Source organism: Dendrobates tinctorius, unplaced genomic scaffold (genome assembly GCF_039654945.1).
Source record: "Dendrobates tinctorius isolate UK_male_01 unplaced genomic scaffold, ASM3965494v1 ptg000104l, whole genome shotgun sequence".
Taxonomy (NCBI): Eukaryota; Metazoa; Chordata; class Amphibia; order Anura; family Dendrobatidae; genus Dendrobates; species Dendrobates tinctorius.
Genome location: NW_027361772.1, coordinates 18,017,501 through 18,036,452, shown reverse-complemented (window position 1 = coordinate 18,036,452; position 18,952 = coordinate 18,017,501). Strand labels below are relative to the sequence as shown.

The 18,952-nt window shown below is 42.2% G+C and overlaps 1 protein-coding gene across 1 annotated transcript in view; it reads right to left on the bottom strand.

The window, feature by feature from the left end:
* Positions 1 to 18,952, bottom strand: part of LOC141100391 (uncharacterized) — a 30,453-nt gene that overhangs the window by 6,730 nt on the left and 4,771 nt on the right. Inside the window, exon 2 of the mRNA XM_073588851.1 lies at positions 1,280 to 1,948. Coding sequence (XP_073444952.1) covers positions 1,280 to 1,922 — 643 coding nt within the window. The 5' untranslated portion in view covers positions 1,923 to 1,948. The remainder of the gene's footprint in view (positions 1 to 1,279; positions 1,949 to 18,952) is intronic.

Here is an 18,952-nt window from a genome sequence, read left to right as displayed (position 1 = left end):
AACAGAGATTTTGGGACCATGGCCTGGAAACTCCCAAGATCTTAATCCCATTGAGAACTTGTGGTCAATCATCAAGAGACGGGTGGACAAACAAAAACCTTCAAATTCAGACAAAATAAAAGCACTGATTTTGCAAGAATGGACTGCTATCAGTCAGGATTTGATCCAGAAATTGATTGAGAGCATGCCAGGGAGAATTGATGAGGTCCTGAAGAAGAAGGGTCAACACTGCAAATATTGACTTGTTGCATTAACTCATTCTAACTGTCAATATAACCTTTTGTTACTCATAATATGATTGCAATTATATTTCTGTATGTGATAAAAACATCTGACAAACACACATAAAAACCAGAGGCCAGCAGATCATGTGAAAATATAATATTTGTGTCATTCTCAAAACTTTTGGCCATGACTGTATATGGTAAAAAAAATAGTGTTGTTCAAAATTACTACTTGTCCCGCAAAGAATAAGCCCATATTGCCGGAAAAAAAAACCAAAACGTTATGGCCCTGGGAAGAAGGGAGCAAAAAATGAAAACGGGAAAAACCTAAAAGGTGGTGCAGGGATTAATAAAAATTACATTAAAATTTGACATAACGTGGTAGATATTGTTCTTCTTGGTGGTAATAGTGATTTTATATGGAAAATAAACCTGCTGACAGATTCAGTTATATAGATTAAAAAAAAGATACAGGTTTATCAATTTCGCGCTTTCTCCACCAGTTCTACATTCTCTACTGCTAGATTAGTTATAACCCACATCGCCATTTTGGGCTCATACTCACATGCGAGAAACTCGGCCGAGTCTCGCACATCAATACCTGGCGCTGCCGCCGGCACTCGGGAGCGGAGCGTTCAGCTACATAGTAATACATGCGGCTGAACGCTCCGATCCGAGTGCCGGTGGCAGCGCCGGGTATTGACGTGCGAGACTCGGCCGAATTTCTCGCATGTGAGTATGAGCGCTTACTGTGAGAAAGGCATTCAGCCATATTTTAAAATGCTGATACAGTATCTGTCAGTCCCCCCCCCAACATTATTAGTGACGGTATATAAATGGGGTTAAGACTGTGGAGACCCCCACCAGTCGACAGAATAAAGGGGCCAATGTTGAGGGCTGTGTTGGAGATCCCTGCCCAGCATGGGTGTAGTTGTGTAGACAAGGCCAAAGCTTGGTATGATCACTGTACATTTCACAAGAAAATTGAAACTATTTTTTTTTTTTATTTAAGGTGGGACACAGAGAAGAGAAAAATTGTATTTATTGATACACACCGGGCAATGGTGGACTTTCCAGAATGCCATCTTCCATTGGTTGACAGTCTTTAAAAACAAGGATTGAGTTTGATAGCGTGTGATCCGTCTGGGTTCCGACATCGTGAAATTCTATTTCTGCCCATTGTGGATCCTCGAGTGATTCTTCCTCAACTTTTATTATCTTGAGGGATTCATAATCGTAGCTTGTTGGGTAGTCCTGAAACATGTCTTCTTCCACTTTTATTCTATCGATTACTGGAGGATCGGTTTCATTGTGATGGAACCTGTCGGTGTCTGTATCGAAACGTCTTTTTCTTTTTCTGATTCTATCTTTTCTCAAATTTTCCTCGATGATACATTCGCCTTCTTTGACGTCCGGAAAGATGGAGGGAACGGCGTCGACTCTTAACGATCTGCCGTGAGCGTTGATGATGTATGAATCGACGGTGAAGTGGCACGAGCACAGACGGTATTTGTTCTGCTTGTTTTCATCAAATATCTTCTGGGCCAAAGCATTTAGATCTTTAAAGATCTGACCGGTCTGTTGCAGCCATACTTTTATTCTGGAGATATCCTTTGGAAAGGGGTGCAAAATGACCTGCCCGTTCTGGCCCCTTTTTCCAGTTTTGCTAACACATTGGTTTACCAAACAGCTAGGCATGATTGGGACTTTTTTGTCTTAATGCCCTGTATGTAAAAGAAAAAAAAATTGACTTGTAACATGAACCAAAATGTCAGAGGATTAATGTTTAAAATTAGATATACTGTTGGACAACAAGAGAAGAAAATCAGTGTACTGCCACAGACAGACTAGTTGGATTACATACCGACCCCTCCATAAAGGGGCAACGTGTGGCCAGGAAAGTCATAGACAAGTTAGGTTGGGTTCAAATAGCGTCGTCTCCTACAGTCAGTGGCTTCGGCGGTCAGTGCTTAAGTACCATCTCCACATAAAACGGGATTCGGCATACCCACTCTTCTGTGCATCATTTTTGGCAGTATATGCCTATCGGAGGCGGCCAGTATGACCTAGTCGACTACGTCTTGCTGTCTTTTGACTCCTAGAATCATAGCCTTTTGGTTAACTCTTAGTTGTTAAAATTATTCAAAACCCTATTGTAAGGCTAAGTTCACACTTGCGTATGTCTGGTCTGCGGACGGCTGCCTACGTCCTCCCTTAAGCTCCGACTACTTCCGCATGCATCCTGCGTACCTATCTTTAACATTGGGTAGCAGGGACATACGTAGTATGCGGATGTCGTTGTATGTCGGCGTTTTGACGTGCCCACCGACTGCACGGGAACGCAACATGGTAGTGAGACCAATGAATCTGATCTTGTAACTTTGAACTTGAGAACTCTACTTACCGTATATCTCTATCTCTAGGAACACTCAATGCCTTTGCCATCTTTTGTGCCTTTTTCCTTATTTGTGTAAGGCAGTGACCATCTTTAACCTTTTTGGATATCTCTCTTATCTTAGCCATCAAACTGATAGTTCATCCAGGTGTTTGATTTTTTTTTTTTATCTCTAGTACACCTGATGTAAGCGATAAAGCCCTTCATTACGGTATTACATCGGATGTGCTTGACACAACACCTAAGTTGCAGATGTGTGCTCTTATGAGGAATTCTATCCAACAGGTGAATGATTCTTCGACTGCAGCAGTCACTTTGGGCGGTTTCACACGTCCAGATAATTCCGGTACCGGAGCTATCTGTGTCCGTGTGGACACGTAGGCCATCCGTGTGTGATCCGTGTGCTAGCCGTATGTCTGTGTGTACCATCCGTGTGTGATCCGTATGCTGTCCGTGTAGTGAAATAATTGGTTTCAATATTAACCCTATGACTCCTAAAAACACACACGGATGGCACACGGACGCCATCCGTGTGCGGTACGTGTTTACACGGATCCATTGACTTGTATGGGTCCGTGTGATCCGTGCTGTTGCACAAAAGCGGACCGTGAAAATACGCTGACATCTGCATAGACACATTCATTAGAATGTGTCTACGTGTGTCAGTGTCTCCGGAACGTGAGAAAACTGTCACTACACGTACCGGAGACACTGACGTGTGAAACTGGCCTTAGGCTGTGTTCACACGTTGCAGTCAGTGTTTTTTTTTTATTTTTAATATATCTTTAAAACGTTGAGGTTTTAACACGATCATGGCAAACATATACATAACAAGTGTGAACGCAGCCTATAAGTGTAGTTTTGCGTTGAATTTGGAGAAATTGAAAGTTGCATTAAATCTGTTGTGCTATTTAACCAGTTACTCATTTTAGGCTTGTTTTTTTTCATGCATGCAATTTCAAGAGTTCTTTTTTTTGTCTTGCTTGAATATGCAAACATTTTTGCCTCTTTTTTTCATCATATTTAAGGCCTAATTTTCATAACATTTACATATATTATTTTTTGGCAGTAGAAGGTGAAATATTTGTCTCATACATTTTTTGCCCAACCATAAAGGAATAAAATACATTTTGTGTTCACTTTTCCATAGCAATAATAATGTATTTGAGAATTTTTTTTTTCTTTTTAGTTTTACACATTGTGCCCACTATAAGGTCATGTGGACATTGAAATAGATTTTTTTTTTATTATTGCTGACTTCCCCTATAACTGGGGCTGGAATAGAAGCCCAAGTTACAGGGCAAATTCAGCCTCCTGGCTGCACGGCTCAGCTGATCTCTTTCTATCAAAACCCAGCAGCTCCTGCTCTCCCTTCCTGGCACCTCCTGCTCTCCCTTCCTGGCACCTCTTGAACATGACTGGAGGAAGCGCTGTTACTGTTTCCTGTTCAGCACTGTCTACACAGTGATCAATGAGGCAGAGATGGTAATAAAACATTGCTGTCTTTTCTCTTGACAATTGGCTCCCGCTGCCGTAGCCATTGACTCTGCAATCACTTTCTAAAATGTCTTTGCGGAGTTATAACAAGGCCCACCTGACTTTTTAAGTTGAGTAGTCCGTAAACAGTTAAGTTGTCCTTGTTTGCTTTATTGAAGATAGCAGAACATTTTGCTAATAAATCTAATGTGCAATAATTGCAGCTGTTTAACCACTTGTCGACCTTTGATATACCGTACATGTATGGTATAATGGAGAAGCGGAGGAGTGCAGTATGGCCTCATCTTGTGAATTTGATAGCCCTTTGGTGTCATATGCAAATAATTAGGTCTCAGTGGGCATTACATTTTCTTTTTCATATATATCTGTACTTTTTGTAAAAAAAAATAAAAAATTAAAAATTGAATTTTTGCATGTTTTGGATTTTTTTTTCATTTTGTTCATAACATTACAAGTCATATGATTCCAAAAGTTTACAAAATAACAAACAAGTTGCAATGTCAAAAAAAGGCAAAAGATGTTCTTCCCCCTGTCCGAAAAAACCCCACTGAAAAACACAAAGGAAAGAAAGTACAAAATCACATTAAGGGCTCGAGCTCATCTGCGTTTAAAACATCGCTCCGGTGTTGATCCAGAAAAGTCGGAAGAGTGTCGTGTGAGTACAATGCAATTTTTACCATATGGCAGCCGTATGCGATGTTTTTTTTCTCTGCAGCTATTATTGTACAATCATTTACAGTGCTCTATGCCACAGAATGGTAACGTAGCCGTAAAAATCGGACGCCGTATGGACGGTCCATGTGCGCTGCGTTTTTTTCCTCGCACTGGCGCATCTCGTTTGATATACGCGGCCACTCGAGGTTCAAGGGATAATAACATAAAAAAAAAAAAATCCCCATCATAACGGTGGCATTATGTGAATACAAGGAATAAAAAAAGGTCAGGAGCGTAAATGGTACTGCTGTTTCAACCAACTTTACATAAATCAAGAAACCTGAAATTTGCTACTTTGTTAATATAAGCAGATTCTCTTCCCCCTCAAATCTGAAAAAACTGCTTCTCATACCAAGAGCGACTCCCAGCTAAGTGTTCTATCTCACCCGCAGAGCTGGAGTCACAGCTACACTGCTCAGAACTTATGTCAAATATCCTCCATGTAGCTGCAGCTCACAGCAGGATAGTGGTTATTCCTCAAACCTCTCTTGTTGGAGATAAGAAAGGGTTGATATTTTCAAGCCTACCAATTCTCACAATCAGACACCTGTGATTTTTCTGGTACGTAAAAACACAGACCGTTATTGATCAACATTTTAGGTCCGCTTTTCAGCAGTTTTTGCTTCGGGTGTCAGCTTTTGCCATTAGCGTTTCATCCGTGATTCTCACTGATGGAAAAAAAAAATGATAAAGTTTCTCCAACTCCTTGTAATGTTAAATACAGACAGCACATGGTTGGCACACTGACGCCGTCCATCCGTGAATTTCACGGACCCATTGACTTTTATGGGCAAGTTTGATCTGTGACACCAATCAAAAAACTTACCCGTCTCTGTGATCCACTGAGCAAAAAAACAGACATGTGAATAGCCACACATGTGAAAAACCGATGTCCGAATGAGGCCTAGTCGATAAAAGCAATAATGCACAGCTTGAGCGTGGGTCTCCTGACCCGAACCTGACAGTGAGTTTAAGGCCTCATTCAGACATCTGATTTTTCCAAGTATGAGAAAAAAGGAGAAATATTTTGATCAGAGTATGGTACGAGAATCGTCCTATTTTCTCGTACGTGGAGAAATTAAACAAAATAAAAATTCCCCACCTTCTCCTGACAGTCAGTAAAAATAGAACTGCATTTGGATGTCATCAGAGTGAAGTCTGATTTTTTTCACAGACCCACTGACTTGCATTGCTGATTTTAATGCGACTCTGGGATCAAAATTGAGCATGTCTCTGATTTTTTGTGGCCCTTTCAATCCGCGGAAAATCAGAGACATGTGAACGGCCCCCATAAACTATCACAGATACGAGAGCCATCCCTGAAGACGGTGGATCAGGCCTTAAGTTGTGATAGTTCTCACAACTACTCGATCAAAAAAACTGATGAGGGGTTTTGACGAAGGTGGGTGGACACAACGAGTGTCTTTTAGTTTTTATGCAGCTGTGAATTCCGCTATTTGCTATCAAGTACAGAATGGCCTATAGTCACGAAAGGCATAAATATACAAACACTCCGGAAGCACCTGGAGATTGACACATGAATGGCGCATATCAAGAAGTGAATGTCTATTAAGCAGGATCAGGAGCTGAGCCTGCCCTTTGTTATACAGTGCCTTGCGAAAGTATTCGGCCCCCTGGAACTTTTCAACCTTTTCCCACATATCATGCTTCAAACACAAAGATACGAAATGTAAATTTTTGGTGAAGAATCAACAACAAGTGGGACACAATTGTGAAGCTGAATTAAATTTATTGGTTATTTTACATTTTTGTGGAAATGCAAAAACTGAAAAGTGGGGCATGCAATATTATTTGGCCCCTTTAACTTAATACTTTGTTGCGCCACCTTTTGCTGCAATTACAGCTGCAAGTCGCTTGGGGTATGTCTCTATCAGTTTTTTATGTCGAGAGACTGAAATTCTTGCCCATTCTTCCTTGGCAAACAGCTCGAGCTCAGTGAGGTTGGATAGAGATCATTTGTGATCAGCAGTTTTCAGCTCTTTCCACAGATTCTCGATTGGATTCAGGTCTGGACTTTGACTTGGCCATTCTAAAACCTGGATACGTTTATTTGTGAACCATTCCATTGTAGATTTAGCTTTATGTTTGGGATCATTGTCTTGTTGGAAGACAAATCTCCGTCCCAGTCTCAGGCGTTTCGCAGACTCCAACAGGTTTTCTTCAAGAATGCAGGGCTGTGGAGTCGGTAAGCCACAGTTGCGACTCCGACTCCTGGATTTTATCAGGCTCCGACTCCGACTCCTTCATAAATGGCCAATTCATAACAAATTTACTGTTGTAAAATATTAAACATCGTGCTTATTCAGTTTCTCACCATCATATAAGTAATCAGACCACTTAGAGCAAAAACTACATTTATTAGAATACAATTAGAATATAGCAAATAACTTTTATAAACTTTTCTAAACTGTAAGTAAATATGCAATAAACACTTTTATGCAGTTAATAAGAAGAAATCTATAAATTTGTCCTCAGAAAAAGTATTGCCTCTGTCAGATCCTCCTTCATGGATGCCCTCAAATCTGATCTAATTATTTTGAGAGCAGAGAACAACCTCTCTACACTAACTTGTGTGGGTGGCAAAGCAGTAACCACTCGGGCAACATCTCTGACAATGTCAGGATACAGAGGAATCGCTTGTTGCACTGTTATTTTTGATGAACGGTCAAATTTCTCAATTTCTTTTAGTGCACATGAAAAATTCTGCTGAAATGTACTGGCTGTGTTCCTTGATGGGGATGACTCTTCTTCTATGCGGGAACGCTTTGCACGGTCCTTGTGATCCAAATATTTTTCGAAATTAAATTCTTCATCAGTTGATGATGAGGGTGAAGATGTGGCAGGACGACCAAATTCTTCTTGTTCCTCCTGACTGTTCTGCAACCCTTTCATCCTTACTGCTATTTCAAACAGAGCTTCTTTTCCTTTACTTAGCTGTTGATCATCTAGAAGAATCCGATGCATTGGGTCTACATAAACAGCTGCCAAAAGAATGTTATTTTGTAATAGTAGCTCCTCTCTCAGTTTCATTGATGTAGCAATGCCACTTGCAATTAACCCTCCTCTTTGGGACAGGCGAAACATCAGGTTCTTCCACTCCTTTAAGAAAATACCTGGAGTTAAGTCCTCTGCTTGTAATTTTTTAGTCACTGTAAATGGGTGCTCTAGCAATTTTTCCAGCTCAGTCACCTGATTCCACTGACTTTCATTTAGCGTCAGTTGAGGGTTAGCCATGTCTACAAGAAAGGTTTTCAGTTCAACCAAGCGCTGAATCATTAAGTAAGTACTGCCCCTTCGTGTGGCTTGATCAATAATTGCCCCTTTTCCAGCACGTCTCTTCAAAATTGAGTCAACTTTAGGGGTTCTGGCAACAGTAGCCAATTTTCTCACCTTGCCAATCAGTGCAGCAGCATGTCCTTCTTGCAGACTGTCTCTTATAGCCAGCTGTAGCGTATGCACAACACAGCGCATGTGATGAATGAAAGAACATATTGACACAGTTTCAACAAGATCATCTAAACTATCATGTTGCTGTTCATCTGAAGCAACTTCACTTTGCTCCTCAGTTACAATTCTGTGTTCCTCTATTTCAAATATTTCTGTGTCTGTGGACCCAGAATGTTCTTCTAGCTGCTGGTCACCATCATTACTCTCATTCATTAGCTTAATAGTACTTATCATATTTGAAGCATTGTCAGTTACGACAGAAAGAACTTGCTCTTTTTTAAGTTCATAGTCTTGCAGAACCTTTTCCACCAAGACCTGGAGAAACTCACTGGTGTGATGAGCTTTGGTGTCTTTTACTGCCAATGTCTTGGTAACTATTTCATTTTTGTCACAAACAAATCGGACATTGATGGCAAAATAGTTCACTCTGTGACGTGTGCAGGCATCCTTTTTAAGAAACAGAAAGCGTCCCTTGAGAGTTTTTTTAAGTTCTTCCTTTTGTTTAAAAGCTTCTTCGATTACTAATTTTCTAATACTCTCTCTCTCTCCAGAGAAACGCCAAGCTTGCGGGCCATTTCCCCATTCAGACACATAAAAGCTGGTCGTGAAAATAATGAAACAGGCACACTATCCTTTACAACAAGCTCTATGATCTGTTTTTTAAATGTATCTACTGTCATTGTCACAGTAACTTTGTCACTGACAAAATATCTTGCAACTGATGGCTGCAAAGTTCTCTGCTCCTTTGTTTGGCTGGAAGAGCTGGGCACTGGTTCATTGGTTTGGATGCAGTCTTTCTCATCCACTGCTTTCAGTACTTCTGGATGAAAGCGCTGTAAATGTCTCTTTAGATTAGAAGCTCTGGTAGGAGCATTTTTATCTTTGCCTGAATATGCACTCATCTTCGCTTCACAGCATTTGTTTTCATCTGGATCATTTGTCATACACTGACAGACATAATGTTTTCTATCTTGAGTGATGGTGAAATGTTCAAATACAGCTGATTTAATGTGATGCTTCTTTGACATTCTCAGGTTTTTAATTCTGCATTCACAATCCAAAGGACAATTGTTTTTCCTAAAAACAATTGTACAAAATTATTGCCAGGTCGTACAACTGATATAGTGGTCAGTAATACTGTTAATATTCCTCATGTACTCACAGTTAACTGATGCAAAGTTTGTTGAAAGGATAATACTTCTTACAGTCTTCCTCTTCTGAGTAGCAGGCAGCTGTGAGATGCTTGGAAGACGCACACCTAGTATGATCTAGTCTAGAGGAGGAGCTTTACTACTAAGAATTTGCAACACATTTTCACTTTCAGTTTCATACATTGTAAGTAGGGGGGTTGGGGCAGCATGAGGTTAACCAAGTATAAGATTAGATAAGGGCAGTGGAGAACAGTGACACACAAGAAGTAAGAAATGTCTCTATCTCCAGCAGAACTGCTTATCACTGTTGTTCATAGTTTGATAGAACATATATATATTTGAGTAACATTTATAAAATTCATATGAAAGTTCAATTATGAAATATTAACCCCTTCATGACCCAGCCTATTTTGACCTTAATGACCTGGCCATTTTTTGCAATTCTGACCAGTGTCCCTTTATGAGGTAATAACTCTGGAACACTTCAACGCATCCTAGCGATTCTGAGATTGTTTTTTCGTGACATATTGGGCTTCATGTTAGTGGTAAATTTAGATCGATAATTTTTGCGTTTATTTGTGAAAAAATCAGAAATTTGGCGAAAATTTTGAAAATTTCGCAATTTTCAAATTTTGAATTTTTATTCTGTTAAACTAGAGAGTTATGTGACACAAAATAGTTACTAAATAACATTTCCCACATGTCTACTTTACATCAGCACAATTTTGGAAGCAAAATATTTTTTTGTTAGGAAGTTATAAGGGTTAAAATTTGACCAGTGATTTCTCATTTTTACAACAAAATTTACAAAACCATTTTTTTAGGGACCACCTCACATTTGAAGTCACTTTGAGGGGTCTATATGGCAGAAAATACCCAAAAGTGACACCATTCTAAAAACTGCACCCCTCAAGCTACTCAAAACTACATTCAAGAAGATTATTAACCCTTTAGGTGTTTCACAGGAACTAAAGCAACATGGAAGGAAAAAAAGGACATTTTAATTTTTCCAACAAAAATTTTCTTTCAGCATCAATTTTTTCATTTTCACATGGGCAACAGGATAAAATGGATCCTAAAATTTGTTGGGCAATTTCCCCTGAGTACACCGATACCTCATATGTGGTCAAAAACCACTGTTTGGGCGCACGGCAGGGCTCAGAAGGGAAGGAGTGCCATTTGACTTTTTGAATGGAAAATATGCTGGAATATTTAACGCTTGCCATGTCGCGTTTGGAGAGTCGCTGTGTGCCTAAACACTGGCACTCCCCCACAAGTGACCCCATTTTGGAAACTAGACCCTCCAAGGAACTTATCTAGATGCATAGTGATCACTTTGAACCCCCAGGTGCTTCTCAAATTGATCCATAATAAAAAAAAAAAGTCCTTTTTTTCACAAAAATTATCTTTTAGCCTCAGTTTTTTCATTTTCACATGGGCAACAGGATAAAATGGATCCTAAAATTTGTTGGGCAATTTCTCCTGAGTACACCGATACCTCATATGTGGTCATAAACCACTGTTTGGGTGCACGGCAGGGCCCGGAAGGGAAGGAGCGCCATTCACCATGTCGTGTTTGGAGAGCCCCTGTCTGCCTAAACATTGGAGCTCCCCCACAAGTGACACCATTTTGGAAACTAGACCCCTTAAGGAACTTATCTAGATGTGTAGTGAGCACTTTGAACCCCCAAGTGCTTCACAAAAGTTTATAACATAGAGCAGTGAAAATAAAAAATCATTTTTTTTCCTCAAAAATGATTTTTTAGCACGCTATTTTTTATTTTCACAAGGCTGAGAAATTGGACCACAAAAGTTGTTGTCCAGATTGTCCTGAGTATGCTGGTACCCCATATGTGGGGGGGGGGGGGGCTGTTTGGGTGCACGGCAGGGCGCAGAAGGGAATGAGCGCCATTTGACTTTTTGAAATGAAAATTAGCTCCAATTGTTAGCGGACACCATGTCGTGTTTGGAGAGCCCCTGTGTGCCTAAACTTTGGAGCTCCCCCACAAATGACCCCATTTTGGAAACTAGACCCCCTAAGGAACTTATCTAGATGCATAGTGAGCACTTTGAACCCCCAGGTGATTCACAGAAGTTTATAATGCAGAGCAGTGAAAATAAAAAATCTATTTTTTTTCCTAAAAAAAATTTTTTTAGTTGGCAATTTTTTATTTTCACAAGGGTACTAGGATAAATTGGACCCCAAAAGTTGTTGTCCAGTTTGTCCTGAGCACGCTGGTACCCCATATGTGGGGGGGAACCACTGTTTGGGCACACGTTGGGGCTCAGCAGGGAAGTAGTGACATTTTGAAATGCTGACTTTGATGGAATGGTCTGCGGGCGTCATGTTACATTTGCTGAGCCCCTGTGTGCCTAAACAGTAGAAACCCCCCACAAGTGACCCCATTTTGGAAACTAGACCCCCCAAGGAACTTATCTAGATGTGTGGTGAGCACCTTGAACCCCCAAGTGCTTCACAGAAGTTTATAATGCAGAGCCGTGAAAATAAAAAATCATTTTTTTTCCCTCAAAAAAAATTAATTTTAGCACGCAATTTTTTTTTCACAAGGGTAACAGGAGAAATTGGACCCCAAAAGTTGTTGTCCAGTTTGTCCTGAGTACGCTGATACCCCATATGTGGGGGATGACCACTGTATGGGCACACGTCAGGGCTCGGAAGGGAAGTAGTGACGTTTTGGTATGCAGACTTTGATGGAATGGTCTGCGGGCATCATGTTACATTTGCAGAGCCCTTGATGTACCTAAACTGTGGAAACCCCCCACAAGTGACCCCATTTTGGAAATTAGACCCCCCAAGGAACTTATCTAGATGTGTAGTGCGCACCTTGAACCCCGAAGTGCTTCACAGAAGATTGTAACGCAGAGCCATGAAAATAAAAAATCTTTTTTTTTCCTCAAAAAATGAATTTTTAGCTCGCAATTTTTTATTTTCACAAGGGTAACAGGAGAAATTGGACCCCAAAAATTGTTGTCCAGTTTGTCCTGAGTACGCTGATACCCCATATGTGGGGAGGGACCATTGTTTGGGCACACGTCGGGGCTCGGAAGGGAAGTAGTGACGTTTTGAAATACCGACTTGATCAAATGGTCTGCGGGCATCATGTTACGTTTGCAGAGCCTCTGATGTGCCTAAACAGTGGAAGCCCCCCACAAGTGACCCCATTTTGGAAACTAGACCACCAAGGAACTTATCTAGATGTGTGGTGAGCAGCACCTTGAACCCCGAAGTGCTTCACAGAAGATTGTAACGCAGAGCCATGAAAATAAAAAATCTTTTTTTTTCCTCAAAAAATGAATTTTTAGCTCGCAATTTTTTATTTTCACAAGGGTAACAGGAGAAATTGAACCCCAAAAGTTGTTGTCCAGTTTGTCCCGAGTACGCTGGTACCCCATATGTGGGGGGGAACCATTGTTTGGGCACACGTCAAGGCTCGAAATGGAAGTAGTGACGTTTTGAAATGCAGACTTTGATGGAATAGTCTGCGGTCGTCATTACGTTTGCAGAGCACCTGATGTGCCTAAACAGTGGAAACCCCCCACAAGTGACCCCGTTTTGGAAACTAGACCTTCCAAGGAACGTATGTAAGATGTGTTGTGAGCACTTTGAACCCCCAAGTGCTTCACAGAAGTTTATAATGCAGAGACGTGAAAATGAAAAAATCATTTTTTTTCCACAAAAATAATTTTTTAGCCCCCAATTTTTTATTTTCCCAAGGGTAACACGAGAAATTAGTCCCCAAAAGTTGTTGTGCAATTTTTCCTGAGTACGCTGATACCTCATATGTTGGGGTAAACCACTGTTTGGGCACACGGCAGGGCTTGGAAGGGAGGGAGCACCGTTTGACTTTTTGAACGCAAAATTGGCTGGAATCAATGGTTGCACCATGTCGCGTTTGGCGACCCCCTGATGTGCCTAAACAGTGGAAACCCCTCAATTCTAACTCCAACCCTAACCCCAACACACCCCTAACCACAAGCCTAACCCTAATTCCAACGCTAACCCTAATTCCAACCCTAACCCTAATTCCAACCCTAATTCCAACCCTAACCCTAATTCCAACCCTAACCCTAACCCTCTTTCCAACCCTAACCCTCTTTCCAATCCTAACCCTAACCCTCTTTCCAACCCTAACCCTAACCCTCTTTCCAACCCTAACCCTCTTTCCAACCCTAACCCTCTTTCCAACCCTAACCCTAACCCTCTTTCCAACCCTAACCCTCACCCTAACCCTCTTTTCAACCCTAACCCTAACCCTCTTTTCAACCCTAACCCTAACCCTCTTTTCAACCCTAACCCTCTTTTCAACCCTAACCCTAATGGAAAAATAAAAATAAAAATATTTTCTTTATTTTATTAGTTGTGCCTACCTATGGGGGTGATAATCGGGGGGTTTATTTACTTTTTCTTTCATTTTGATCACTGTGAGAGTGATCAAAATGAAAGAATAGAATCTGCAGCCGGCAGATTCGGGCGGGCGCACTGCGCATGCGCCCGCCATTTTCTAAGATGGCGGCGCCCATGAACCGGACCCGCCGGACACCGGGAGCGACAGGGGGACTTAGAAGGTGCCGGGGGAGGTGAGAGGGGGTGAGGGGGTTATTGGAATCTGGCGGGGAGCAGAGGGAATGGGAGGGGGGCAGATGATGACAGCGGCGGCAGATCGCCGCTGTCATTCAGTTGCGGGGGGGGGCGATCGCCGGGGGGGGTGGAATCGGTGTCTCCAGCCATGTCCGATGCTACAGCAGCATCGGCCATGGCTGGATTGTAATATTTCATTGATGAAATATTACTATCGCTCTGATTGGCTGTTAAAAGTGAAACAGCCAATCAGAGCGATCGTAGCCACGTGGGGGCGAAGACACGCCCCCTGTGGCGAAGAACAAAGCCCCCTGTATCTGCGGGTCGGGTGACCTTTCAGTGACCTAGGTCACCCGACCCGCAGGGGGCTTTAAAGTCATGACGCCACATAGGCGTCATGGGTCGTTCTGGCACGACTTTTCATGACGCCTACGCGGCGTCAAAGGTCGTGAAGGGGTTAATACATTTTTTTTTAAAGCTGGAGTCGGAACATTTCTACCGACTCCGACTCCAACCAAAACTAACTCCGACTCCACGACTCCACTGCCCTGCAAGAATGGTCCTGTATTTGGCTCCATCCATCTTCCCATCAATTTTAACCATCTTCCCTGTCCCTGCTGAAGAAAAGCAGGCCCAAACCATGATGCTGCCACCACTATGTTTGACAGTGGGGATGGTGTGTTCAGGGTGATGAGCTGTGTTGCCTTTACGCCAAACATATTGTTTGGCGTTGTTGCCAAATAGTTCCATTTTGGTTTCCTCTGACCAGAGCACCTTCTTCCACATGTTTGGTGTGTCTCCCAGGTGACTTGTTGCAAACTTTAAATGACACTTTTTATGGTTATCTTTGAGAAATGGCTTTCTTCTTGCCACTCTTCCACAAAGGCCAGATTTCTGCAGTGTACGACTGATTGTTGTCCTATGGACAGACTGTCCCACCTCAGCTGTAGATCTCTGCAGTTCATCCAGAGTGATCATGGGCCTGTTGGCTGCATCTCTGATCAGTCTTCTCCTTGTTTGAGATGAAAGTTTAGAGGGACGGCTGGGTCTTGGTAGATTTGCAGTGGTATGATACTACTTCCATTTCAATATGATCGCTTGCACAGTGCTCCTTGGGATGTTTAAAGTTTTGGAAATCATTTTGTATCCAAATCCGGCTTTAAACTTCTCCACAACAGTATCACGGACCTGCCTGTTGTGCTGTGTTCCAGATCCACAATGAACTTCTGGAGTGAGTTTGCTGCACTGAAAGTAAAGGGGCCGAATAATATTGCACGCCCCACTTTTCAGTTTTTGAATTTCCACCAAAATTTAAAATAACCAATACATTTCGTTCAACTTCACAATTGTGTTCCACTTGTTGTTGATTCTTCACCAAAAATTTACATTTGGTATCTTTATGATTAATGCATGATATGTGGGAAAAGGTTGATAAGTTCCAGAGGGCCGAATACTTTCGCAAAGCACTGTATGCCCGGCATCTGCCTCTAAGGCTATGTGCACACAACATCTTTTTCAGGTGGATTCCTCCTGAAAAAGCACTGCGAAACATGAACATAATGTACAACAATGTGAAAACGGGATTGCTGTGCACATGTTCAGTTCTTCCTTTAACCCCTTCAGGGGTCCAGAAACCATGAATCTATTAAAAAAAAGTCACATGTTCATTCCTGGGGTGGGTTCCTTTGGAAGCCACCCGCTTTATATAATTGAAATCATAGGGAAAAAGATGCCGGGGAAGCAACAAAAACAGCTGGCAATGCGACTTCACAAAAAATATCACTGATGTATAACCTGATTGGTGTTGCCGCATCCAACAGTCTGAATGTGAACTTATTTACTGTATATACTCGCGTATAAGCCGAGAGTTTCAGCCCATTTTTGGGGGACTGAAAGTCCCCCTCTAGGCTTATACGCGAGTCATATACCTGGGGGTCAGCAGGGGAGGGGGAGCGGGGGTGTCAGATCATACTTACCCCCCTGGCACGTCTCTGCATATTCATGACTTAATGAGCGGTACCACGTGACGGCTGAAGGAACAAGCCTGAGACCAGTGTGTGTACAGTGTGCGTGTGTACAGTGTGCGTGTGTGTGTACAGTGTGCGTATATAGTGTGCGTGTGTACAGTGTGCGTGTGTACAGTGTGCGTGTGTACAGTGTGCGTGTGTACAGTGTGCGTGTGTACAGTGTGCGTGTATATAGTGTATGTACAGTGTGTGCATGTGTACAGTGTGTACAGTGTGCGTGTGTATATACAGTGTGTGTATAGTGTGTGTACAGTGTGTGTGTATATACAGTGTGTGTATATATACAGTGTGTGTATAGTGTGTGTACAGTGTGTGTGTATATACACACAGTGTGTGTGTATAGTGTGTGTACAGTGTGTGTGTATATATACAGTGTGTGTGTACAGTGTGTGTGTGTGTATATATACAGTGTGTGTATAGTGTGTGTACAGTGTGTGTGTATATACAGTGTGTGTACAGTGTGTGTGTGTGTGTGTGTGTGTATGTGTACAGTGTGTGTATATATACAGTGTGTGTATACAATAAAAAGAGAGAAGAGCCAGCACTGCCAGTGGTCAGAACGCATAACATGAGGTGCATATGCACATATCTTACTGCATTCAAAATGAGACATTTAGCAAAATATTGATCAATATATTGAGCCACCCCGCCACGCCAAGGCAATCTCATATGGGGGGTCCTACTCTACATTTGTGTTTATTCACTGTGCCATTGCGGCCTCCTAAATGTTTTAAAAGCAAGACCATATCAAATACAATCCATACCTGAAGCATATCTGCATCACTCCCGTGCAGCCAGATGGAGCAGGTGCAGATGAAGGCCAACCAGGTCTGAACACAGACATCTCAGGTTTGACCTCCACACACTGCCTGACCAGCAAACACAGATGAAGGGCAATGCAGGCTCAGACATGGATGCAAAAATAAATAAAGCCTGGGGCAGGGCGGGGCTGCCGTGAGTGTGCACAGCAGCCTAATTTTGCTAAATGTCTCATTTTGAATGCAGTAAGATATGTGCATATGCACCTCATGTTATGCGTTCTGACCACTGGCAGTGCTGGCTCTTCTCTCTTTTTATTGCAAATTGGTTTTGTGGCTGACCACCACTGTTGCCGTGCACGCTGGGTCATGTTCGCCATCTTTTCTGTGTTTATTGTGATTGATCTAGGCTGCTGTGCACACTCACGGCAGCCCCGCCCTGCCCCAGGCTTTATTTATTTTTGCATCCATGTCTGAGCCTGCATGGCCCTTTATCTGTGTTTGCTGGTCAGGCAGTGTGTGGAGGTCAAACCTGAGATGTCTGTGTTCAGACCTGGTTGGCCTTCATCTGCACCTGCTCCATCTGGCTGCACGGGAGTGATGCAGATATGCTTCAGGTATGGATTGTATTGATATGGTCTTGCTTTTAAAACATTTAGGAGGCCGCAATTGGCACAGTGAATAAATAAAAATGTAGAGTAGGACCCCCCATATGAGATTGCCTTGGCGTGGCGGGGTGGCTCAATATATTGATCAATATTTTGCTAAATGTCTCATTTTGAATGCAGTAAGATATGTGCATATGCACCTCATGTTATGCGTTCTGACCACTGGCAGTGCTGGCTCTTCTCTCTTTTTATTGCAGTGTGTGTGTACAGTGTGTGTACAGTGTGTATATGTACAGTGTGTGTATATATACAGTGTGTGTGTGTGTATATACAGTGTGTGTGTACAGTGTGTGTATATATACAGTGTGTGTATATATATATATACAGTGTGTGTATATATATATATACAGTGTGTGTGTATATATATACAGTGTGTGTACAGTGTGTGTACAGTGTGTGTATATATACAGTGTGTGTATGTGTACAGTGTGTGTATATATACAGTGTGTGTATATATACAGTGTGTGTGTATACAGTCTGTGTATACAATAAAAAGAGAGAAGAGCCAGCACTGCCAGTGGTCAGAACGCATAACATGAGGTGCATATGCACATATCTTACTGCATTCAAAATGAGACATTTAGCAAAATATTGATCAATATATTGAGCCACCCCAAGGCAATCTCATATGGGGGGTCCTACTCTACATTTGTATTTATTCACTGTGCCATTGCGGCCTTCTAAATGTTTTAAAAGCAAGACCATATCAAATACAATCCATACCTGAAGCATATCTGCATCACTCCCGTGCAGCCAGATGGAGCAGGTGCAGATGAAGGCCAACCAGGTCTGAACACAGACATCTCAGGTTTGACCTCCACACACTGCCTGACCAGCAAACACAGATAAAGGGCCATGCAGGCTCAGACATGGATGCAAAAATAAATAAAGCCTGGGGCAGGGCAGGGCTGCCGTGAGTGTGCACAGCAGCCTAGATCAATCACTATAAACACAGAAAAGATGGCGAACATGACCCAGCGTGCACGGCAACAGTGGTGGTCAGCCACAAAACCAATTTGCAATAAAAAGAGAGAAGAGCCAGCACTGCCAGTGGTCAGAACGCATAACATGAGGTGCATATGCACATATCTTACTGCATTCAAAATGAGACAAATTTGCAAAATATTGATCAATATATTGAGCCACCCCGCCACGCCAAGGCAATCTCATATGGGGGGTCCTACTCTACATTTGTATTTATTCACTGTGCCATTGCGGCCTCCTAAATGTTTTAAAAGCAAGACCATATCAAATGCAATCCATACCTGAAGCATGTCTGCATCACTCCCGTGCAGCCAGATGGAGCAGGTGCAGATGAAGGCCAACCAGGTCTGAACACAGACATCTCAGGTTTGACCTCCACACACTGCCTGACCAGCAAACACAGATGAAGGGCAATGCAGGCTCAGACATGGATGCAAAAATAAATAAAGCCTGGGGCAGGGCGGGG